Source organism: Pelophylax lessonae (genome assembly GCF_965119305.1).
Source record: "Pelophylax lessonae genome assembly, chromosome: 3".
Lineage (NCBI taxonomy): Eukaryota > Metazoa > Chordata > Amphibia > Anura > Ranidae > Pelophylax > Pelophylax lessonae.
Window position 1 is genome coordinate 507,945,897 of NC_138770.1, and position 20,814 is coordinate 507,966,710.

General features: G+C 47.7%; 1 protein-coding gene across 6 annotated transcripts in view; it reads right to left on the reverse strand.

Moving 5' to 3' along the window:
* BIRC6 (baculoviral IAP repeat containing 6) overlaps nt 1–20,814 on the reverse strand; it is an 807,095-nt gene that overhangs the window by 354,765 nt on the left and 431,516 nt on the right. For all 6 annotated transcript variants that reach the window (XM_082252286.1, XM_082252283.1, XM_082252284.1 and 3 more), the window contains exons 44-48: nt 10,545–10,678; nt 10,233–10,360; nt 9,574–10,136; nt 8,668–8,843; nt 351–447 (exon numbers count right to left, since the gene is read on the reverse strand). In XM_082252286.1, the coding sequence (XP_082108412.1) occupies nt 351–447; nt 8,668–8,843; nt 9,574–10,136; nt 10,233–10,360; nt 10,545–10,678 (1,098 nt within the window). The remainder of the gene's footprint in view (nt 1–350; nt 448–8,667; nt 8,844–9,573; nt 10,137–10,232; nt 10,361–10,544; nt 10,679–20,814) is intronic.

The window sequence follows — 20,814 nt, forward strand, 5'->3', positions numbered from 1 at the left end:
CCTTATATATGCAGCTTCTCATGCTTGCATTCAGTTGCCATCCTTAATGTAAGTACAAATATTTATTAAAATGAAACTATTTACTGACACAAAGCATGCATAGTGTACTTCCCATGCTATTATTTTGCTGAAGGATAACCTAGATCAGAATGTTTCCATTGCAGTTCAGAGTATACAGAGTAAAGAGTATACAAAGGTATCTGTAGCAAACAATACAACTTGGGGGTCTACGGGACTGCAATATCCTAAAATCTGATACAAGATTACTTTTGGATATCTCAATTATTAGTTGAGAAGCTAGACTGTTCCAAAAAAAAAAAAAAACAAGCATTCTTTCTACCATCACTTACCCATTTCATGGAAGGCTTTCAAAGCCTCACTTGTGTCTAAAACTCTTAAAATGAACCACAGCAGAGGCTCTGACAGCTGACAGGTAGAAAGAGACCCCTAGGCAAACAAATCACAAAAAAAAAAAAAAGAAAGTTAAAGATCAATTTTTATTGCATGATGTGGAAAAAGAAAAGAGCTTGTAAGCCAGTCAAATTCCTTGAAGCAAGATTACATAGTAAAAATATGTTACCTGTAAAACCCTGTTACCTGTACAAGAAGAGAATACTCACCTTTATTGCCCATGCTGCCAAATGCAACTCATAAGTAATCGTCCCCTGAAGTTTCCTTGTGAAACCAACACTTCCAAGTGGGAAGGGGAAGGAGGATCTCAGAGGCAGATTCAGAGACGACTGGGACGTCACAAAGCAATGCTGATGAGGGGAGGGTAACAAAAACAGCCAAAAGACCAGCAACAACCAAGGGTCTGCTACTCAATTTATACAGCAGCCTGCAGCACCTTGTGACTAAAAGCCGCATCACCCGCGGCCTGATTAATCACCCAGTAAAACTTCATAAACCAAAAGGCTAGGTGGCAGCCTTACAACTCTGCAATTCGGAAACTTGATGCTAAAAAGATCAGGATGCACTGGCAGATCTGGTAAAATGGCCAGTCATCAGAAAGTGAGGAACCTTATATCTTTGGATAAATAGGCCCAAACCACAACCTGACAGATCCAGATAGTAAAGGTGGAATGAGATGCAGAGAGCCACCTACAAGATCCCTTCGTAAGCCCAAAGAGTCTTAGGGAAGCCATAGCCAAGACTTATGCTAACAGCTCAAACCACATCAAGAGAGTGAAGTACTACTGCTCAATGGTGCTTAGGAATCCAACAAAAGTACATCCTGATTGGGTGAAAGGAAGACATCTTAGGCAAAATGGAGACCCTAGGTCAAAGGATGACCTAATCCATGTAATAAATGCAGAAGGGCTCCCTACAAATTAGGACAGCAAGCTCAAACTCCTCTCTCCAATATGGGTGCAAAGGGAAGCGCCTTCAGCACCGAAAGAAACAGATTCAAGTCCCAATGTTCCATTGGAGAGTGGAAGGAACAATATGAGTAACCCCGTGTACAAAAGCCATCACCAGGAAGTGATATGAGGGCTGTTGAAAAATACCAAAAAAGATAACATTTGGGCTTTGAGCCAACTGTTGATTCAGCCCTGATTAAACAAAAAGACAGGATGCTTCAAGGTGTACTAGGAATTGACCTTTGCTTGTTCACAACAGGCAAAATAAGCCTTTCAGTGGCAGTGAAAAACTTTATAAGAAATCGATTTTCTAGCACTTAAAAGCAAAGGGATGACTGACAGGCTATCATTGCTCAGGACTTGAGCTTAAGCTGCCAGGCTGAGGCCACGGAACATCCATCAGAAGCCAGAGAGCATCTGCATACCACGTTATTAGCCACTTTGGAGTGAAGAGTATCACAATTGATTGATCTGGCAGAGAAGGCGAGGGAGGATCTTTAAAGTGATTGTAAAGGTTCAGTTCATCTTTAAAAGTAGGAGGTAAGACTTACTCGCTTTGCGCAATGGTTGTGCAATGGAGGTTTTTCACAATAATGCAAACAATGCATTAAAGTGGTTATGAGTGCCCGAACTCTATCCAGAGTATGCAATGCACATTCCTTAGGATGATTGGGCTTAGGACCCAAGATGGTAATACAATGTCCTCTTTCATGTGAACACTAGAAACCACCTTCGGAGGGAAGGATGGATCCGGAAAAGGTACCACTTGTCTACATGAAACAACATATAGGGAGAATGACAGGACAATGTCGCCAGTGCCGATACCCTGCGCGCAGAGAGACAGCAACCAAGGCGGCCACCTTCTGTAATAAGGTAGGCAGGGGATATCATCGAATACTGGCAAAAGGAGGTTCTTGAAGAACCGACTGCACCAAATCAAGGTCCCCAGTTGGTGACTGAGGTCGACCTGGAAGTACCAAGAGTCGCACCCCCTGGAAGAAGTCACGCACCAGGGAACGGGCGGCCTATGGCCTTTGGAAGCAAATTGCCAAGCCGAAACCGGACCCTTCACAGTACTCAAAGCCAACTTTTAATCAACTCCCCGTTGAAGAAAGCCAAGATCCGGGCCACCGAGTAAGGGCGAGGGGGAGCCCAAGAGACTCACACCACGCAATATACAACTTTCTCGTATGATAAAAAAAATCATCCTAGAAGTCGCTTCCCAAGCTTCAAGCAGGGTGAGGAATCACTGAAGCAGACAATCCCGTCCTTCAGCAACTTGCTTTCAACAGCCAAGCCGGCAAAGCCAGCGACCGCAAAGCCGGATGGAAGATTGGCCCTGGAGACAATAAATCCTCCCTCAGAGGAAGTCTCCAAGGAAAGTCTGCGGCTAGCCTGACCAGGTCGGCGTACCAAGCTCAGTGAGGCCAGTCCAAAGCCACGAGAATGACCGGAATCCCTTCCAAATCGATCCTGCGAAGAATTCTTGGCAGCAACTTGAGAGGAGGAAAGGCAGACAGCAGCTGATATTGACCTTGGCCAATCTGAGATCACGCTCACACGACCATGCGGGTGTCAGCCCTGCGCAGGTGACCATGCTAAACTTCTCAGCATCGTTCATGTTGAACTTAGAGAATGTTCTTGCCTATGACTGAACCCATGGTGCCACCATTGCACCCGCCCGAGGGTCCCGGGAGCGGGCCACAAACCTCTTCACTATCCAGTAGATGCGACGCCAGCAGGTCCACGTCTGGAGTGCTCCAATGAAGGCACTACTGCCAAAACACCTCCAGATGAAGGGACCCTTCCCCTGCATCCAAGGCCTGTCGACTGAGGCAATCCGCCTACCAATATTTCACACCTGGAAAGGGAACAGCTGAGAGAGCTGGAACAAGGCGCTCTGCCCAACGAAGAATGTCTGTCACTTCCGAGGCCACAAGGACACCCTTGGTGAATGACATAAGCCACGGTCGTGGCGCAGTCAATTGAATGTGCACTGGACAGCTGCAGGTGCCCGATCCAGTGAACTAGGCAAAGCCAGATAGCTCTCAGCACCAGGACATTGATCAGTAACCTGGATCCTCCAGGGACTATACTTCTGAAGCAGAGAACATGCCGAGGACTCCTCTCCACCCGGACAGGCTTGCATCCACGGTGACAATTGTCCAGTAAAAAGGGGAGGAAGGATTCTCAGATCAAGACTCCCTGGTCACCCGGCTCAGCCGGATCCAAAAGGCCAGAGAGCTTGAATTCTAGTCACATTCGAGAAGGATTGCCTTCTGGGGGATCCTCGAGAGGGATTGAGCAAAAAGGACTGTCTCGAAAGACAACACCATCAGTCCCAGAACTCGCATGCAGGTCCGAAGAGACGACCATGTGCTGGACAGTAACAGATGACCGGAGTCTGAGGTTCCAAGAGTGTTTTCCCGGAGGGAGAAAACACCCTGACCGAGGACGAGTCTAAAGTCAGGCCCAGATAGTCCAGTCTCATAGAAGAGACCAGGGATGACTTCTGAAGGTACAGAACCCACCTGAATTCCTCCAAAGTTCTCATGGCGACTTCCAAATTCGTTGGCAGCACCTTAGGGGACTCCACATGGAGAAGCAGATCGGCCAGGAAACCAGGACCGATACGCCCGCTGCCGCAACAGCACCAGGACCGGAGCCAACACCTTTCTGAAGACCCGAGTAGCAGAAGTGAGACCAAGGGGTAACGCCACAAACCAATAGAAATCCTACCCTACGGCAAAAAATGAGAACCTGTTGGTGTCCCGAACATAACGGGATGTGAAGGTAGGCATCTTAATATCTATGGAGGCCAGGAATCTCCCTGAATTAGGGAAGCCACCATTGTGCCAACCGATACCATCTTGAATTTTTGATCCGCACGGAACCATTAAAGGGCCAGTAGGTCCAGCTTGTTGAACCAGAGCCTGAACTGCCCCAAGAGCGCCTGCAAGCGATCTGGGGACAGGCGTACATTGGAAGGGAAATCCCTACAGGAAAAAAACAGATCGAAACTCGATCTTGCAACTGGACCGCATGACCTCCTGAACCCAGCTCCCTGGGATCCAGGCCAGCCACAGGTTCAAGAACCTAGGACTTGGGTGGCAAGGACGTTCTCCCACCCCATAGATGGGTGAGGACGCATCTTTAGGCCGAGCAGGCCTTGTCCGCAGGTCTGGGAAAAAACTCTCTCTTTGTCGCCAGACTAGGGTCGTTTGGAACCACCCGATGAAATCTTGAAGGACTTCGCCACATCGACTGTCCCCGAGGGACGAAGAAACCGTGAGTCGCCAAGGAGGGACCCCGTCTGTGACGAAGGCCCTTTCCCTTGTTAGCCTGTGGAAGAAAGGCCATCTACCTCCCATGAGACCCTTATAGGTCATCCAGGGCAGCAACAAACAGGCGATCCCCCTAAAGCGTTCTTAGAAGTTTGATCCGCAGACCAACGCTCCGGTCAAGTTTATGCAAGACAACCACCGCCAAAACGACAGGTGACCCATATAAAAGGAGCCGTGTCCAGCTCGGCATTGCAAACAAATTGCAGCCCCTGCGTCAGCTGGTCCAACAGCTCCCCCAGGGCAGGAGGGACGTTCCCCTCACCAAGTCACGGCATTGGAACTCCGCCCATCAGGCAGAATCTGCGTAGCAAGGGCAATCATGAACATTGTTCCCAGAGCAGACCCCGCCAGGGAGTACAGATTGCGGTCCACAGCCTGTGTCATCCTATCCCCCAAGTCCTTAAAGGACAGGGATTACTCCACCGGAACAACGGTAGTCCCATCCAGCCTAGAAACCGTACGTCCACCATAGGCGGAACAGTCCACTGTACCAGAGACACCTTTAAAAGGGTAACGTCTAGTAGCCGCTTAGACACCCCAGGGGAACGTCTCAGGCGGTCCCATTAAACATGAGCATGCTAGCAAAATAAGCTGCTCCGGATTGCATGTGAGTGCTAGATGCTCCCTGCGCCCTAGGCGCAGTCGCCGCTGTGTCCTCCAAAATGCAGGGTGTCATGCATCGAAACAACCAGTGCATCCACCAGCGCCTGTATCATGCGCGGCAGGGGAGGTAGAGAAGTCATCCACATTATCCGAGGAGACGGCGCATGGTAACAGACCCGGCAGGGAGGCCCACTTCTGTGGCTGCTGAGTCAGACTCAGAATCCGAGACATCAGATGAGGCAGGGGTAAGATGGAGAAACATTTCAGCACACCTCCCACCGGGCCCAAATGCTTCCTGAACTGCCGAAAAAGCATTGACAGTGGAGATCCGGAAGGCCCTGTGGCCTTCGTGAGGGGGTCAGGTGGGGACACATGGCCTGCAGGGGCAATACTGAACCTGAGAAACCCGCCAGCAAATTTTGCAAAAAATTACTTGTTTATTTCAATTTTTTTTACTAAAAGAAGCGGCCCGCAGCGCTACAGCACCCCCCGGAGGTCAGGCATGCGCTAATGAATCTCCACAGAGAGAGAGACCACCCTCAGTAACCACTGTCCCCAGAAAAGCAATCTGATTAGGAAGGTCTCAGCAGTGGCTCAATGAAAGGAAGTGAGCCAGGAAGCTGCCCATGTGAAGGGAGGGGCTCCTCCCACTAAAAGAACGCCTCCAGGCACACCCACTGTCCTTCACAGCAAAAAATCCACCGCAAAATGTCAGAAAACGGGTGTACCAAGATGGCCACGCCATAGAAGCAGACAAGGCTACAGGAAAATGGCAGTAACGCAGTAACTAGGACCCACAGGGGGAGCCCACGCCAACCTAACACCAGCCAGCTGCAGCAACCTCACCGAGGCGCCCCCACCCCCCACAGGATCGTTCGAGCACCGCGGACGGCGCACTCCCTGGCCCGCCCGTTGGGTCAGCAAACGAGGTCCCAGCCCCAGGTAGGCCCAAACATTACCCACGTGGAGGGGGGGGGGGGGGGTCACAACAGGACAGAGGGAAACCCAGGAGTGTGAGGGTCCGACCCTCCCAGGGAAGGGGGGGGGACATTTACTCCCCATACCAGGAACACAGGCGGGCGCCATCTCCTGACAGGATCCCATGCCACCGAAGTCGACCAAATAGGAATGCTGCAACATAAGCCTAGACCCTGTCGTGTGCGCCCTGGCAGGACGTTTAACTTGCATGGCCAGTCCCCGTCCAGTGGGACTATGTCGCAGGCGACCCAGCGCGGAGCTAAGGCCTGCACGCGCTCGCTGGCCAGACTGGAGTGACCACTGGATCTAGATTATCCAGCCTGGCATAGTTGCTTGAAGATCTCACAGGAAAAAATTCCGGAGAAAAAGGCTAGCTAAAAAAATCTACATAAAATACTTTTATGCCAGGACCAAAGATCCCAGCTAGGAACTAGGTTTTTACTCATGACTAGGCAGATTTAAACTGGCATCTTATGCAGGAAAAGAGAGGGTGTACCTTCCGGGACTGCCCATAGGCGTAGCCAGAACTTTTTTTCTGCCTAGTGTCCTACTCCCGTAGGGGGCAGTATAACCCTACTGATATGGATCAGAGAAATGCGTCCGTCAATGAACGATAGAGAAATAATTTTTTATGGCCTGAGAAGGTGGGCCCACCTTTGGTTGACTAGTCCACTTTTTTAAAAGCGATTACTGAGAGGGGTAACGTACTGAGAAATGTTTGGGGACCACACAGGGTTGCTTTGGTTCTTCCATTCCTTATAGATAAACCTGTCAAAATAAGAAAGACAAGGAAACACCTTAGCTGTGTGACAAAAGAGACAGCCACGTCCCTGGCCACATCAGCCACATGCTCCATTTTAAAGGTTTCACGCATTGCAAAAATAAGTGTGTCTACACCGCTTTCTCATTCACTGCTACGACCATGGAGGAATTTAGCCTCACTATCGGACGGATCGGGGGGCGTGATATCAAGTTCCCCTGGGCGGGCCACATCCACAGTGGCTCCAGGTTCAGATGAGATGGACTGAGCAGAAGGCGACGGGGGACGCTTCCTCCTGGGCCTTAGCCCACACGCCACTACCACCCGGGATACCAAGGACTGTAGGACTGCCGTAAGTGCAACAATTGAGAGTTGGGGTTCTGAAAGACCTGCTACCTCCATGAGGGGATCAGTGGGGGAGAGGTGACCCTGGGGCTCCATCACGATAAGGGAGACCCTACAGCAGAAAAAGGTTTTCTGGCACTACTAAGGATCCCCCTATGCCCTGGTGTACCTATTAGCAGAGAGATAGAAATATAGGGACCCCTAAGGACTCATCCAGCCGTAGGAGCGCTGCAATTTGGAGCCAGCAACTACCATAAACCGCATTCAATTCATATATCCCAGGCTGAGGTAGAGGAGAATGAGGAGGAGCCCTGGCATCTCCACGTGGCTCCAGACGTCTCCAGCATTACCTTGGACTAAAGGAAATTGACTTCACGGAATACATAAACATGGCCGCTGGCCGGAGACCAAGCCAAACCACGCCAAACCACGGGAAATTGACTGCCGTGACGTCACGGGTGTCTCAATCATGGCCGCCGAGAAAAGGCTGCACAACTGCACCCTCTGCCAGGAACTCCCATCTGCTGCACCCTCTGCACTAGGACCCCTCCAAACCAAGGTACTGCACTCCATACCACCAGGGCAGGACACACACCACCCCAAGACCTTTACAGAGGGGGAGTGGCGGGGAGACACCCAGGGGTCTCCACTGTTTCTTCTGCCCTGGGACCCCCACCAGATTCTAGGTCCGGGACATTCATGGGGGAAAACCAAGCTCAACTGAGGGACTTTTGGATGAGAGGCAGGAACCCACAGGCAGGTCCGACCATCCCTGGAGGATACCCACGTCCACCCCAAACTGACCAATGGGTTGGGGGGGGGGGGGGGAAGTACTTACCATTCCATGGTGCGCGTGATGCTGGAAACATTACTACTCGCCACCCAAGTTTGGAAGCTGTTAGCCAAGGGGACGCTGTGACACTGACCAGTCCTCAGTCGTATGCGACTGAGTCGTTTAACTTGTGGGCCAGCCTCTGTCTGTGAGCCTATGTCGGGGCCTGCACATGCTCACACAACATTCTGCAGAGCCTGAAAGGTCCCTAGTGTGGCACCTTCCTCCTGCAGACTGGATTCTGCTGTGCAGAGAGAATACAGGCTGATCTTTATACTGTAACTTTAAACTGTATCGATATTTTTAGATCTCTCTGCAAATCTTCTTTATGGATCATTATATAAACTACAAATTACAAAATAGTAAAAAGCCAAGATAAACCACATATAAAAAGGCAAATGTGATTTTAATCTTAAGGAAAATGAGGAGAAAATGTCCATTTACCTGTCTTCCCATATATCCACATGCCATATAAGTTAAAATTGGCTGCAGCATCACTTGAACTGTACTAGCCTTCTTGCTAAGAGTTGTTAAAATGGTGAAGAGCCCATCACCAACAGAAATGGCATCCAGCCCTCCATGGAAGTTTTCATGTTTGGTTAAATGTAAACCACTTGCACCTGAAAAAAAAAAGAAAATCTAACGACACCAGTATGAAAAGATGCTTATAGTTAAAGCCCAAATCTATTCTATTGAATATAGCGGGGAAGGTCCGTACCCTTGACAATTCTTAAGGACATTTCTCCACATTGACTATTTCAGTAACGCATGTCATTGGACATGAAGGGAGGAAAAAAATCATCCAAATGTTGACAAGGACAGCAACTTAAACAAAAAAAAAAACAGACATAGGCTCTAAACCTTTAAATCTCTTATTATTTAGGTTGGAGTTGGGATTTAACAATTCTTTGGTGATAAGGCAAGTATAAAAAGACAAGGATTGATTATATTCTGTTTGGCATCAAAGATAGTTTTAGTAGGTACTGAGAACTGTCCAAGGGAGGGGGAGCCAAACGTGGCTCCCTTGCAAGTTTCAAGTCATTTTTACAGACTAAAATTATTCACACGCCTCTAAACTAACAATGGTATGGCCAAATGGTTGGCTAAAATTGTTCACAGAATATACAGAATGAAAATAACTACAACACTTGGAAAGTCTATGCCTTTATAACAGCTGCATTAGGGAGGGTTTGAATACTTTTGCTAGTTCATAGAAAATCACTGTCAGCAAACTATATTTTTTTCAGAAGCATAAAGCACTGAAACATTGAGGACGTCAATAACCTACTAGAAAAGTACAACAAGCAAAACAGGTATTGATTCAGTTTACAATATGGCTAATACACTTACCAATAATCATGGCCATTGCACTGCTGTTACACTGGCCAAGGGCTGAGAGGATCTGGCTCATGATTTGCTGGTTGGCTAGCACCAAATCTGCCACATATGTGGTAATGCTTTGTATAGTAGAAGAGTTACTGCTCGAGTCTTTTCCTCCATAGACTTTCTCCTCATCAGAAACGCTGTCTGTTGTGCTGCTCACGACAGGTGCACGAGCGCTGAACTCTTTGTTGCTTGACAGTGGCAGCTGAACCAATATATTAACCAGTTTTAACAAGTCAAACATCAGCTGATCTCGTGTAATTTCTCCACAAACTGCTTTGGCATCACCAGGTCGAATGATATTTGCAAAAAGGCCTCCAAAACAAGCCCTGGCCCCAACAGAGCTGTCAGATCCACTCCGGGACACAACTTTGTCAGAACAGGTGATGTAGTGATGAACAAGAAAGGTAACAGATTCAATGACTGCTGAGATGGTGCTAACAGAGACCACCTCAAAATTCTGTTCCAAAGTGAATTCTAGGAGTTTCACCTGAGCATCCAGTGGTCCTTGTCCTGTCTGAAAAGCACCTCTACAAAAAAACAAATAATTTGTATATTCTAGTAAATAGTACAGAAGACCAGAAATTCATAATAAAATCTAAATCTAGCTTAGTAATAACAACTACCTTTCTGTTGAAAGTATGTGTATGAGCTTTAACAAAAATTCACTAAACATCTGAGGACTGGTAGCTGAGAGGTGAACTTGTAATCGTGTCAGGAACTCCTGCATTGCCTGAGTAGCTGTGGGTCCAACCTGCAGGAGAAGAAATATTTTATTCAATATTCTAGTACAAGATGTGGCCAAAAGCAGCTGGAGAATACTAGCAGCAATTAAAAGGCAAGAAAAAAAAATACAAAATTTATAAAAAAAAATAGTTATAAGAATGTAAAATATATAAAAGTACATTACAAAAGCTTAAGTACACTATAAATCTTACCTGGGAACTGTGCTGGTTGGTCCCATGAGGGTTTGTTCCTGAGAGGAATTTCACAAGGACATGGAGAAGATTTGGATCGGATACCAGTAACTGGGCAGTATTTTCCTGAGCTCCAATAGTGCTGCTGGGTCCAGCTAATGCACAGAGGAACATATTTATTCATAAACAAACATATATTCTAAGACCTCTGAGGTACTGTAGAAATACAACACACTTTAGCCAATCCGGTCACATTACTGAAAATGTTAAATAACTTAAGAGAAATTAACTTAGAGAAGAAAGTCTGGGAATAAACAAAAAATATTTAATATGATAAAACAAGTCCTCTTCGGTAAGGTACACTATTACATGACAAGATATGCAAGCGGTTTTAAAATGCATGTGTGCCCAGACTATGGAGAGTAAGATTGCATATTAACTAGCAGCTAAAAAGCATCTAAACAATTCAATAGGCGCATACAAGCTGCATTTTTGCACTGATTTACAAAACGCGATAAAAACTTGTGTTGTGTTTGAGATGCCATTCATTGTTAATGCCACCCAAAAAATGTGTGGTAAAAATGCGTAAAACTGAAGACGGCAAAAAGGTTCATGAGCTATTCTGCAGCGTTTGCTACATGTATGGCAGCCATTGAACTGGCTGCCATATGTGTGTCACGTAAAAAACGTGCAAAAAAGGGGTTCGTAAAACGCTAGATATGAATGGGGCCTATCTGGCCTCTGTAACCGCTCATGATTAGGGGCAGCAACAGGAGAAGCTTCTGATGAAGACATTATGACAAAACATGTAGGGCTGAGCCGCATTGGAGTGACATATTCCCGCACAGCCTGTTTGCTCGCAGTCAGGTTATACGGCTGCAGCTGACAGAGCTCTGGATGTTTATGCGGTGTGATCCCAAGTGTCAGGTTAGACACTACCGAATGGAAGTGCATTACTTTTGTTTTGGCAATAAATATTTAAGAATTTTACACTATTTTGGCGCTATCTCTGTTCCTCATGTATTGCTGCTGACAGATATAAGAGTGTACTAGCGTAACCCCCCCAATTGCTGGAGATACTTGACCCTTTGACTACTAGAGAGAATACTCACGTGGCAGTGATTTCGGCTAGACACTTGGGGACTGGATACATGGTAGTAGTTTAGCTGCACATGGAATGCCCAGAAAGGTTTGTTATTATTAGATGATTTATAAGTGGGTGAGGAACCTATTTTTTCCAGGTGCACTAGGAAGAAGAGTGGAATATGAAGATCATATCTCCATTTTTGCACAGAACACTTTGGCACGTTATTGGTAGACGGAACTTTTGGATTTATCTGTAACGTATGACACATTGGACATTTTTGGCATCAACTTGAGTGATTGACTAGATTTCACTGAACTTGAAGGTTTTTGCATGAATTTTCTCAAAAAATTTATAGCACATTTATATTTATGAGTTTCAAATTGCTTTTTTATGTATTTTTGATAGAGTTTTTGTCTTTAGTTAGAGTTAAGAGTTAAATTTTTTTTTACACCACATTCAACCTGCCTGTGTGATCTCACAAATTAGCAGATCCCCCCCATGCAGCCTTAGCTTGTCTTCTGAAACAGGGTGTCACTGCTCTAGTCCTTGTAAAAAAAAAAAATTAGAGAGGTTCTAATCTATCCTGTTCACAATCCTGAAGCCTAAAGGGGGCCTCCGCCCAATTCCGACTTAAGGTCTTCACTCTAACCCCAAAAATCCACGTCTCTCATATCTTCCCTGCCTCAGGTATACTTTTAGGCTCTTTGGACATTACCAATTCCCTACTGGGGCATTGTAAAATGATGGCGGCAGGAATTTTCTCCCTCCGGGCGGACGTCATATGGCGCCGCCGCCCGTTCCTGACGCTCTCTAACACCCCGGGGGTGCGCAGCGTGGATGTGGCGTGTCCCTCGGGACACAGTCCATCCCTGATCAGTAGAAAGAGCCAATAATAAATGGCTCTTGACCATGTAACCGGCTGTGTCCAATCACAGCTGGCCACGTGCACAGAGCGGCAATCGGGGATGGAGTGTCACTCTGACACAATCCATCCCCGATCAGGGTAAAGAGCCAATGAAATTGGCTCCTTACCATGTGACCAGCTGTTTCTAATCACAGCTGGTCATAGAATGTCAACAAACTGCAGTAACTAGCGGTTATTGGGCTCTCCTCTCCTGTGTGAGGAGGAAACTGCGGTACCAGCTAGTTACCAATTACAGTGCACACCAATACACACTGACCCCCCCCCCCCCCTGCATTGACATGTTTAGATGGCTATATGTCTTGCAAGAATTGAGTGCAGAGGCCAGGTTGGAAATCTGGGCTGTTTAAGAGGAGTGAGCGGACCAGGGTAGGTCGTCAACTGAGTTTGTATTGACTGTGTGGAAACACCGGAGCGAGGGGCCTATAAATGGGTGTTCTTTATAGTACTTCGATGTGTGTTTAGCAGGGAGCCAGACAAGTGCTTGTAGGGGGAACCTTCATTTTCTATCTGTACCCATGCTTTTGTTTTCTTGTGCATTACTCAGCGCCCGAGTAGAATGCGCCGTGACAAGAAAAGGTGGCCTGATTAACCATCTGTCTGATCCATCTGGAGATGGCCGCCGAAGAAGCGGCCAGCTCTTTTCTTTATCCGTCCATAACCACAAAAAGGGAGTCCGACCTCCGAAAAGACTCAGTAGCTGCCAGATAAACCGGATTGCAACAAAATCACATCCAAGGTATCAAGGCAAATTCCTAGGGATGGGCACAATGTCCTCATTCAAATGAAAGTCAGACAACTTTGGGCAGGATTGATGGATAGGGATGAAGAACCACTTCATCCCTATGGACCCCTAAATAGAGACTGCGACAAAATTATGCCACCGATTCCGATACCCTGCAGGCCAAGGTAATAACTCCCAAGAATGTCACCTTCTGGGATAACGTAGGCAAGGGAATCTCCCGAATATTTTCAAATGGAGGTTTCTGGAGAACCAAAAAGTACCAAATTTAAATCCCATGGCGGCAAAAGAGACCCGTACAGGTGGAGCCGCAAGTCGAACTCTCTGAACAAAGGTACGAACTAACCACTTGCCGACTGCCGCACGACTATTTACGTCGGCAGTCAGCCCTTCACAGGCAGAGCGACGTAGTACTACGTCGCTAGCCTGTGAGGGTCTAGGGAGCGAGCGCGCGCCCCCGGAGGCGCGCTCCCGCGTGGTCACGGACACCCCCCCCTCCCCCGCGCGTGTGACCGGCGGACCCGATGTCCGCCGGTCACTCGGCGATCGTTGGTGCAGAGGGAGAAAGGCAGGCGGCTGATGTAAACAAGCCGCCTGTCATTCTCCCCTGTGTAGAAACAGTGATCATATGGTTCTACTATGTAGGACCGTTGATCACTGTTCATACACCTCAAGCCACAGCCAATCACAGTTAGAATCACGCCCCTAGGGACACACACAACCCCACCCTCTCAAAAAAATTTAACCCCTTCACTGCCAGTGTAATTTTATAGTAACAGTGCATATGTATAGCACTGATTACTGTAGAAATGTCACTGGTAACCCCAAAAGTGTCAAAAATGTCAGTCAAGGGTCCGATCTGTCCGCCGCAATGTCGCAGTACCACAAAAAAAAAAAAACGCAGATCGCCGCCATTACGCGTTATAAAAAAAAAACCTACAAAAATCTTTCCCTTTGTTCGTAAACGCGATAACTTTTGCGCAAACCAATCAAAATACGCTTTTTGCGATTTTTTTTTACCAAACATATGTAGCATAAAACAAATTGGCCGAAAATGTTAAAAAATTTAGATTTTTAAATTTTTTGGGAATCTCATATAAAAAAATATTTAATATTGTTATTTTTGCAAAATTGACGCTCTTTTTTTGTTTATAGCGCATGATCAAAAAAAAAAAAAAAAAAAAAAAATCGCACAGGTGATCAAATACTGCCAAAAGAAAGCTCTGTTTGTGGGAAAAAAAGGACGTCAATTTTGTTTGGGTATAGCGTCACACGACCGCGCAATTGTCCGTTAAAGTCAGGCAGTGCCGAATCGCAAAATAGGCCCTGGTCAGGAAGGGGGTAAAATCTTCCGGGGCTTAAGTGGCTAAAGAGTGCGTGGCTAGGGATCGCTAAAAGAAGATTGCCAAGGCAGACACCTGGCCCTTAATGGTACTTAAAGCCAACTTCTGATCAACGCCCTGTTAATGAAAGGTTAAGATCCGAGCCACAGAAAAGGATCGAGGATGAGTGCCAATCGACTCACGCCAAGAAATGTACGCTTTCCACGTACGATGGTATAACTTGCTGGAAGACGACTTCCTGCCCTTCACCATAGTAGGGGTCACGGACATTAAAACCAGCGACTGTAAAGCAGGATGGCAGATCAGCCTTTTGGGACAACTGGTCTTCTCCGAGAGGAAGCCCCCAACAGACATTTACAGCCACCAGGATGATTGGAAGACCCTCGCGCCCTTGATTCCTTGCAGGAACTGGGGGTTGAGCCGAGGACGATACTGGCTTTATCGTGGCCCTTGGATGCCTGCGGCGTCTGTCAGAGGACCCTGTGACCTAGTCACAAAATTTGCTATATTTCTGTGGAGCTAAACCTGCTAAAGAAGCTGTAAGACTGTTCAAACAGAACTGTCTTGAAGGTTGATACCACCAGACTCAGAACATGTATGCAAAATGGAAGAGCAAACTGTGTGTCAGCAGCCGGTGAATCACACCCTGTGGTCCCTGAAATTGGTGCAGAGGAAGGACTACCCTGGTCAGAAATAGAATCAGACCTAGGTAAATCAATTCCCTGGACAGGGATAGGGGGGGGGGGGGGGGTACGGTGACGGTTCGCACCGTCAGTGACAGTGAAAAAACTATGTGACAGATAAATTGATGGTTTGGACTGCTTCAGTTGGTCAGACTTGTAACAGATGCATGTAATCAGCTCAAACACCTGTCTTCCACGCATTGTAAATCATGCTGATTTGCTCACCTATTGTTTACGGCGGGTTCTCAGTATTTACATTATGATATGTGTAATTGTATCTTGTTTTAGCTTTGGTGCCGGCAGTGTGTTCTTCCAGGCTGGCTTAAGTGTAATGAGTTAATTAGCATGTTAATTGGGATTAGCCATGAGTCAGCTGTACCTCGTTAGCTATTCATTTTGTGATGTTTTGGGTAAATATTCCTGTAGTGACCGACCTACTTCTAAAGTGTATAAAAGTCTGCTTCTTTTTTAACTGTAAGGCTAGTTTTGAATGACGGCGGCTGGGATTTGATATATATGTTCATGACTGCGAGGAAGCCGTATACTGACGGGAAGACCACAAGTACAGTGTGGGTCTGAGGTTCAGTTACAGGGACCTTAGGTAGTTCAGACATCACCTGAACATTTGTAGGAAATAAATCTGCACAATGAGACTAAGGACCTGAAAAGGACAAGCTATGTCCCCCCTTTCTAGGTACCCCAAAAGAAACATTTGGCAGATCTCCTTGACGCTCAACAAAGAAGTCCACGGGCCGGAAACGAGCGAAGATGTCCCCCCACCCCAATAATGGGTGAGGGCAGACCTTCATGCTGAAGGATACAATTGCAGAGTTTTGCCCATTGGGACTTTAGCTGAAGCGCCACACAACCAGTAATAAAAATATACTACAAGTTTATTAAATATATGCCAGCAACAAAACTGGGAAAATGTGTCATAATGCCAAACAGTTGGCCGAAGTATACAAATCTATTACATTGGTACATATAGTGATCAAACAGTACATAGTAAATGTGTCGTAGCATCTGTGGTAACCCGACGCGTTACGTGAGTTCAGTCTCACTCTTCAGGGGTAGATGCATAGACAATCTATAAAGTAAAATGATTAAAAAACAATATATTGTAAAGCGCTGCGCAAACTGTTGGTGCTATATAAATCCTGTATAATAATAATAATAATAATAGTAATGAACATAGAAATGTATCAGGTAGATTGGAATGCGGGAATCCGACTAAGGGATACATAACTCACAATAAATGCAGGATGCTGCATGCCAAAATCGCATTGGCAGCTACCGGAGACGTCTGACCTGGGAGCTGTGGGTAAAGGTTCCAAAATGGGCCGGCAGTGCAAAACAGGACAGATGGAAAAACGGGCAAACAGAACTGTCCAACATAACCAGCCAGGATGGAGGCAGGTAGCCACCATCCTGGTAGGTTATGTTACCACAAATGCTACGACACATTTACTATGTACTATTTGATTACTGTATGTACCAATGTAATGGATTTGTAACTTTGGCCAAATGTTTGGCATTAGGACACCTTTTCCCAGTTTTATTGTTGGCATAAATTTAATAAACTTGTACTATGTTTTTATTACTGGTTGTGTGGCGATTTAGCTAAAGTCCCAATGGGCAAAAATCTATAGGGTCCATGCCTCTCATTCCATTTTCTCTCCCCCCCCCCTCCCCCTCCCCTTTTCCCTGCAGACTATTGCTGTGGTACTGAGTGTGGTGTACATGCTGGTGAGACAGGGGCCACCATTAGTAATATTATTACTTCTATTCCTGTTAGTACTTCTTGGCAGTAGCATGTGTATTCTGCTGACCAGGATCAATGTGCTTTCGTTTTGGTTTGTCATGTCTTGTGGTGTGGTGCCTCCCTTTCTGATTTTGTTTTTGGTCTTCATGCCATTGGCAGTATTATTATTACTACTTTTTTTCTATTACATCATGCCTCTATCAATTCATTTAGTATTATCCTATTACAATGGATGGATGTCTGCGGGCGGGGATCTCATGCACACGTCCTGTTGAGGGAGGGTCCTTATCCAATTGTATCTGGTTCTTAGAGTCATTGTCTAGTATATGAAGCAAAGGCTTAGACATGCTTTTCAGGCTCTGAAGAAGAGGCTAAGCCTCGAAGCGCGTAAGGCTTTACAGCTTCGGGGGACAGTATACTCCTGATCTCGATGCTGCGGACTTTGTACCTTGTTTGATATGCTTTTATCAAGTACTCGTTTGTGAGTATTTTTTATACCTTTATTTTAATAAACCTTTTAAAGGATAATGCACTAAGCCGGTGCGCCCTTGTGTGTGTTTGTCATACAGGGGTATACGATGTACGGTTAACAGCAAACACACACACTCAATATGGGTTGAACTGAATGGACTGTCTTTCTTCAACCTCACCAACTATGTAACTGTAATTTCATATGAAACTTTTGTTTACTTGTTCGTATAACAGTTTTTTTGTGAGCAAATAACGGAATTTTTGTAAAATCTTACCTGTAAAATTCCTTTCTCTGAGTCCTCCGACAGTCGCCGCCTCTTCATATTCGTCACATATGGGGACGTCCCAAAGCAGTGCAAACATGAGGGGTGGGAAACGCAACCGCGCCGAAAGGCAACGCAGTCTCCGCATCAAAGAAAGGAACCTTACCAAAGGAAGGAAACCAGCTGGGCTACAGGAAAAATAATTGCTCAACAGGAGCAACAACCCAGGAAAAGACAAATAACCAGGGGATAAAAAACTTATCCCAACAGCCAGAGGTCCCGAACAAGGGACCCTAGGGAATTGCCGCACTAAGAACCTTGCGGCCAAAGGAAGCATCCGCCGATGCCAGAACATCTACTTTGTAGAATTTTGTGAAAGTGTGTACGGTCGACCAGGTCGCCGCCTTACACACCTGGGCTACAGAAGCCCCATGACGACAGGCCCAAGACGTACTCAGAGATCTAGTAGAGTGCGCCTTCACAGGCACAGGGGGAACCTTCCCCTGCAAAGCATAGGCCTGTTCAATGGTCTGCCTGATCCATTTGGCGATGGTAGAGGCCGACGCCGCCATGCCCTTCCGAGGACCCTCTGGAAGAACAAACAAGGAGTCCGTCTTTCGAAAAGACTCAGTCGATTTAAGGTAAACCCTTATCGCCCGAACAACATCCAAAGAATGCAGTCTCACCTCCTTTGGATGTTTAGGCTTCGCGCACAGCGAAGGCAAGACAATATCTTCATTAAGATGGAATTCCGAAACTCGCTTCGGGAGAAAAGAAGGATTAGGTCGCAAGACCACCTTATCCAAATGAACAACCAGATACGGAGACTTGCAGGACAAAGCCGCCAGCTCCGACACTCTGCGAGCCGAAGTGATCGCAACCAAAAAGGCGACCTTTTTGGACAACATAGACAACGAGATCTCTGTTCAAAAGGAGCACGTTGTAACACAGATAGAACGAGATTCAAGTCCCAAGGGGGCAGAGGATCCCTCCTAGGAGGAACCAGATGCCGCACTCCCTGAACAAAAGTGCCAACCAAGGAGTTGGAAGCCACGGGACGTTGAAACAGAACGGTCAGCGCAGACACCTGACCCTTTATCGTAGCCAGCGCTAAACGCTGATCGACACCTGTTTGAAGGAAGGACAGCACTCGGGAAACCGAGTACGTGCGGGGTGAAAACCCCCTGGACTCACACCAGGCAAAATAGGCCTTCCAAGTACGGTAATAAACCTTCCCCGAGGAAGACTTCTTCGCGTTGATCAAGGTATGAACGACCTCTGGGGAGAGACCCTTCTCCTTCAGGACCTCGGTCTCAACAGCCAGGCCGTCAAAGCCAGCGACTGTAAAGCAGGATGGTATATCGGCCGTTGAGACAGGAGATCATCTCGAAGAGGCAGACGCCACAGGGCGTCGACCGCCAGATTCACGAGGTCTGCGTACCAGGACCGGCGAGGCCAGTCCGGTGCCACAAGAATCACCGTGCTGCGTTCCGAGTGTAACCTGCGAAGGAACCTGGACAGCAACTGAATAGGTGGAAACGCGTACATCAGCTTGTACTGATGCCACGGGGCCACTAACGCGTCCGACGCGTCTGCCCGAGGGTCGCGCGTCCTTGCCACGAACCTTCTCACCTTGTTGTTGAGACGAGACGCGAACAGGTCCACATCTGGAAGACCCCACTTCGCTCACAACATCTGGAAGACAGCCGGGTGGAGAGACCATTCCCCCTGATCCAGGGTCTGGCGACTCAGATAGTCCGTCTGCCAGTTCTCCACCCCCGGAACGTGCACCGCCGTTATCGCCGGGACATGAGTCTCGGCCCAAGACAGAATGTTGGCCACTTCTCGAGCCGCTCGGGCACTCCTGGTGCCCCCTTGGTGGTTGATGTAGGCCACCGCCGTGGCATTGTCCGTCTGCACCCGAACCGGGCAGCCCTGCAGCCGGTCCGTCCAGCGATGAAGACAGAGATTTATCGCACGCAATTCCAGAATGTTGATCGGAAGGGAGGACTCCCCCTCCGACCAAGTTCCCTGGGCGGACAGAACGCCCAGAACACCACCCCAGCCCGACAGGCTGGCATCTGTGGTGATTACCGTCCACGAGATAGGACGAAACGACTTGCCCCCGGACACCATCGGGGACTGGAGCCACCACAGAAGGTCTCTTCTGGTGCGATGACTCAACGAGATTTGAAGATCCAGAGATTGAGGTCGCCCGTCCCACATGGACAGGATCTCCGCTTGGAGACCCCGCGTGTGAAACTGGGCGAAGGGAATCGCCTCGAAGGCCGAGACCATCAATCCCAGACATCTCATGCACTTCCGCAGGGAAGAGCACGGAACGTCCCTGAGGGACCTGACTTCCTCCTGAAGAGTTCTGAGTTTGTCTTCCGGCAGGAAGACCTTCGCCTGCACCGAGTCCAGGATCATTCCCAGGTAGGGAAGACGAACCGACGGACTCAGTGTCGACTTTGGAAAATTTATCGTCCAACCAAACTCCTGCAGAGTTTGCATCGTGACAGACAGGTCCTTCTCCAGACCCTGGCTGGTCGCAGACCGAACCAGAATGTCGTCCAGATACCCCAGGACAGAAATGCCCTGGGCCCTCAATAATGCCAGAACCGGTGCAAGCACCTTGGTGAAAACCCGCGGAGCCGAGGCGAGACCAAAAGGCAACGCCACAAACTGGTAGTGATCCTCCGCAATGGCGAATCGAAGGTACCTCTGGTGACCCTCAAAAATGGGGATGTGAAGACACGCATCCTTCAAATCGATGGAGGCCATGAATTCCCCCGGAAACAGGGCAGCCACCACCGACCGCAGGGATTCCATGCGGAACTTGCGAACCCGCACAGAGCGGTTCAGAGCCTTCAAGTCCAGAATTGGACGAACCTTGCCCTCCTTCCTGGGCACGGAGAACAGATTGGAATAAAACCCCCGAAATCTGTCCCGATGAGGCACCGGAACCACCACTCCCTGAGCCCTCAGGTCCCGCACCGCCAGGTGCAGGTCCCGTAA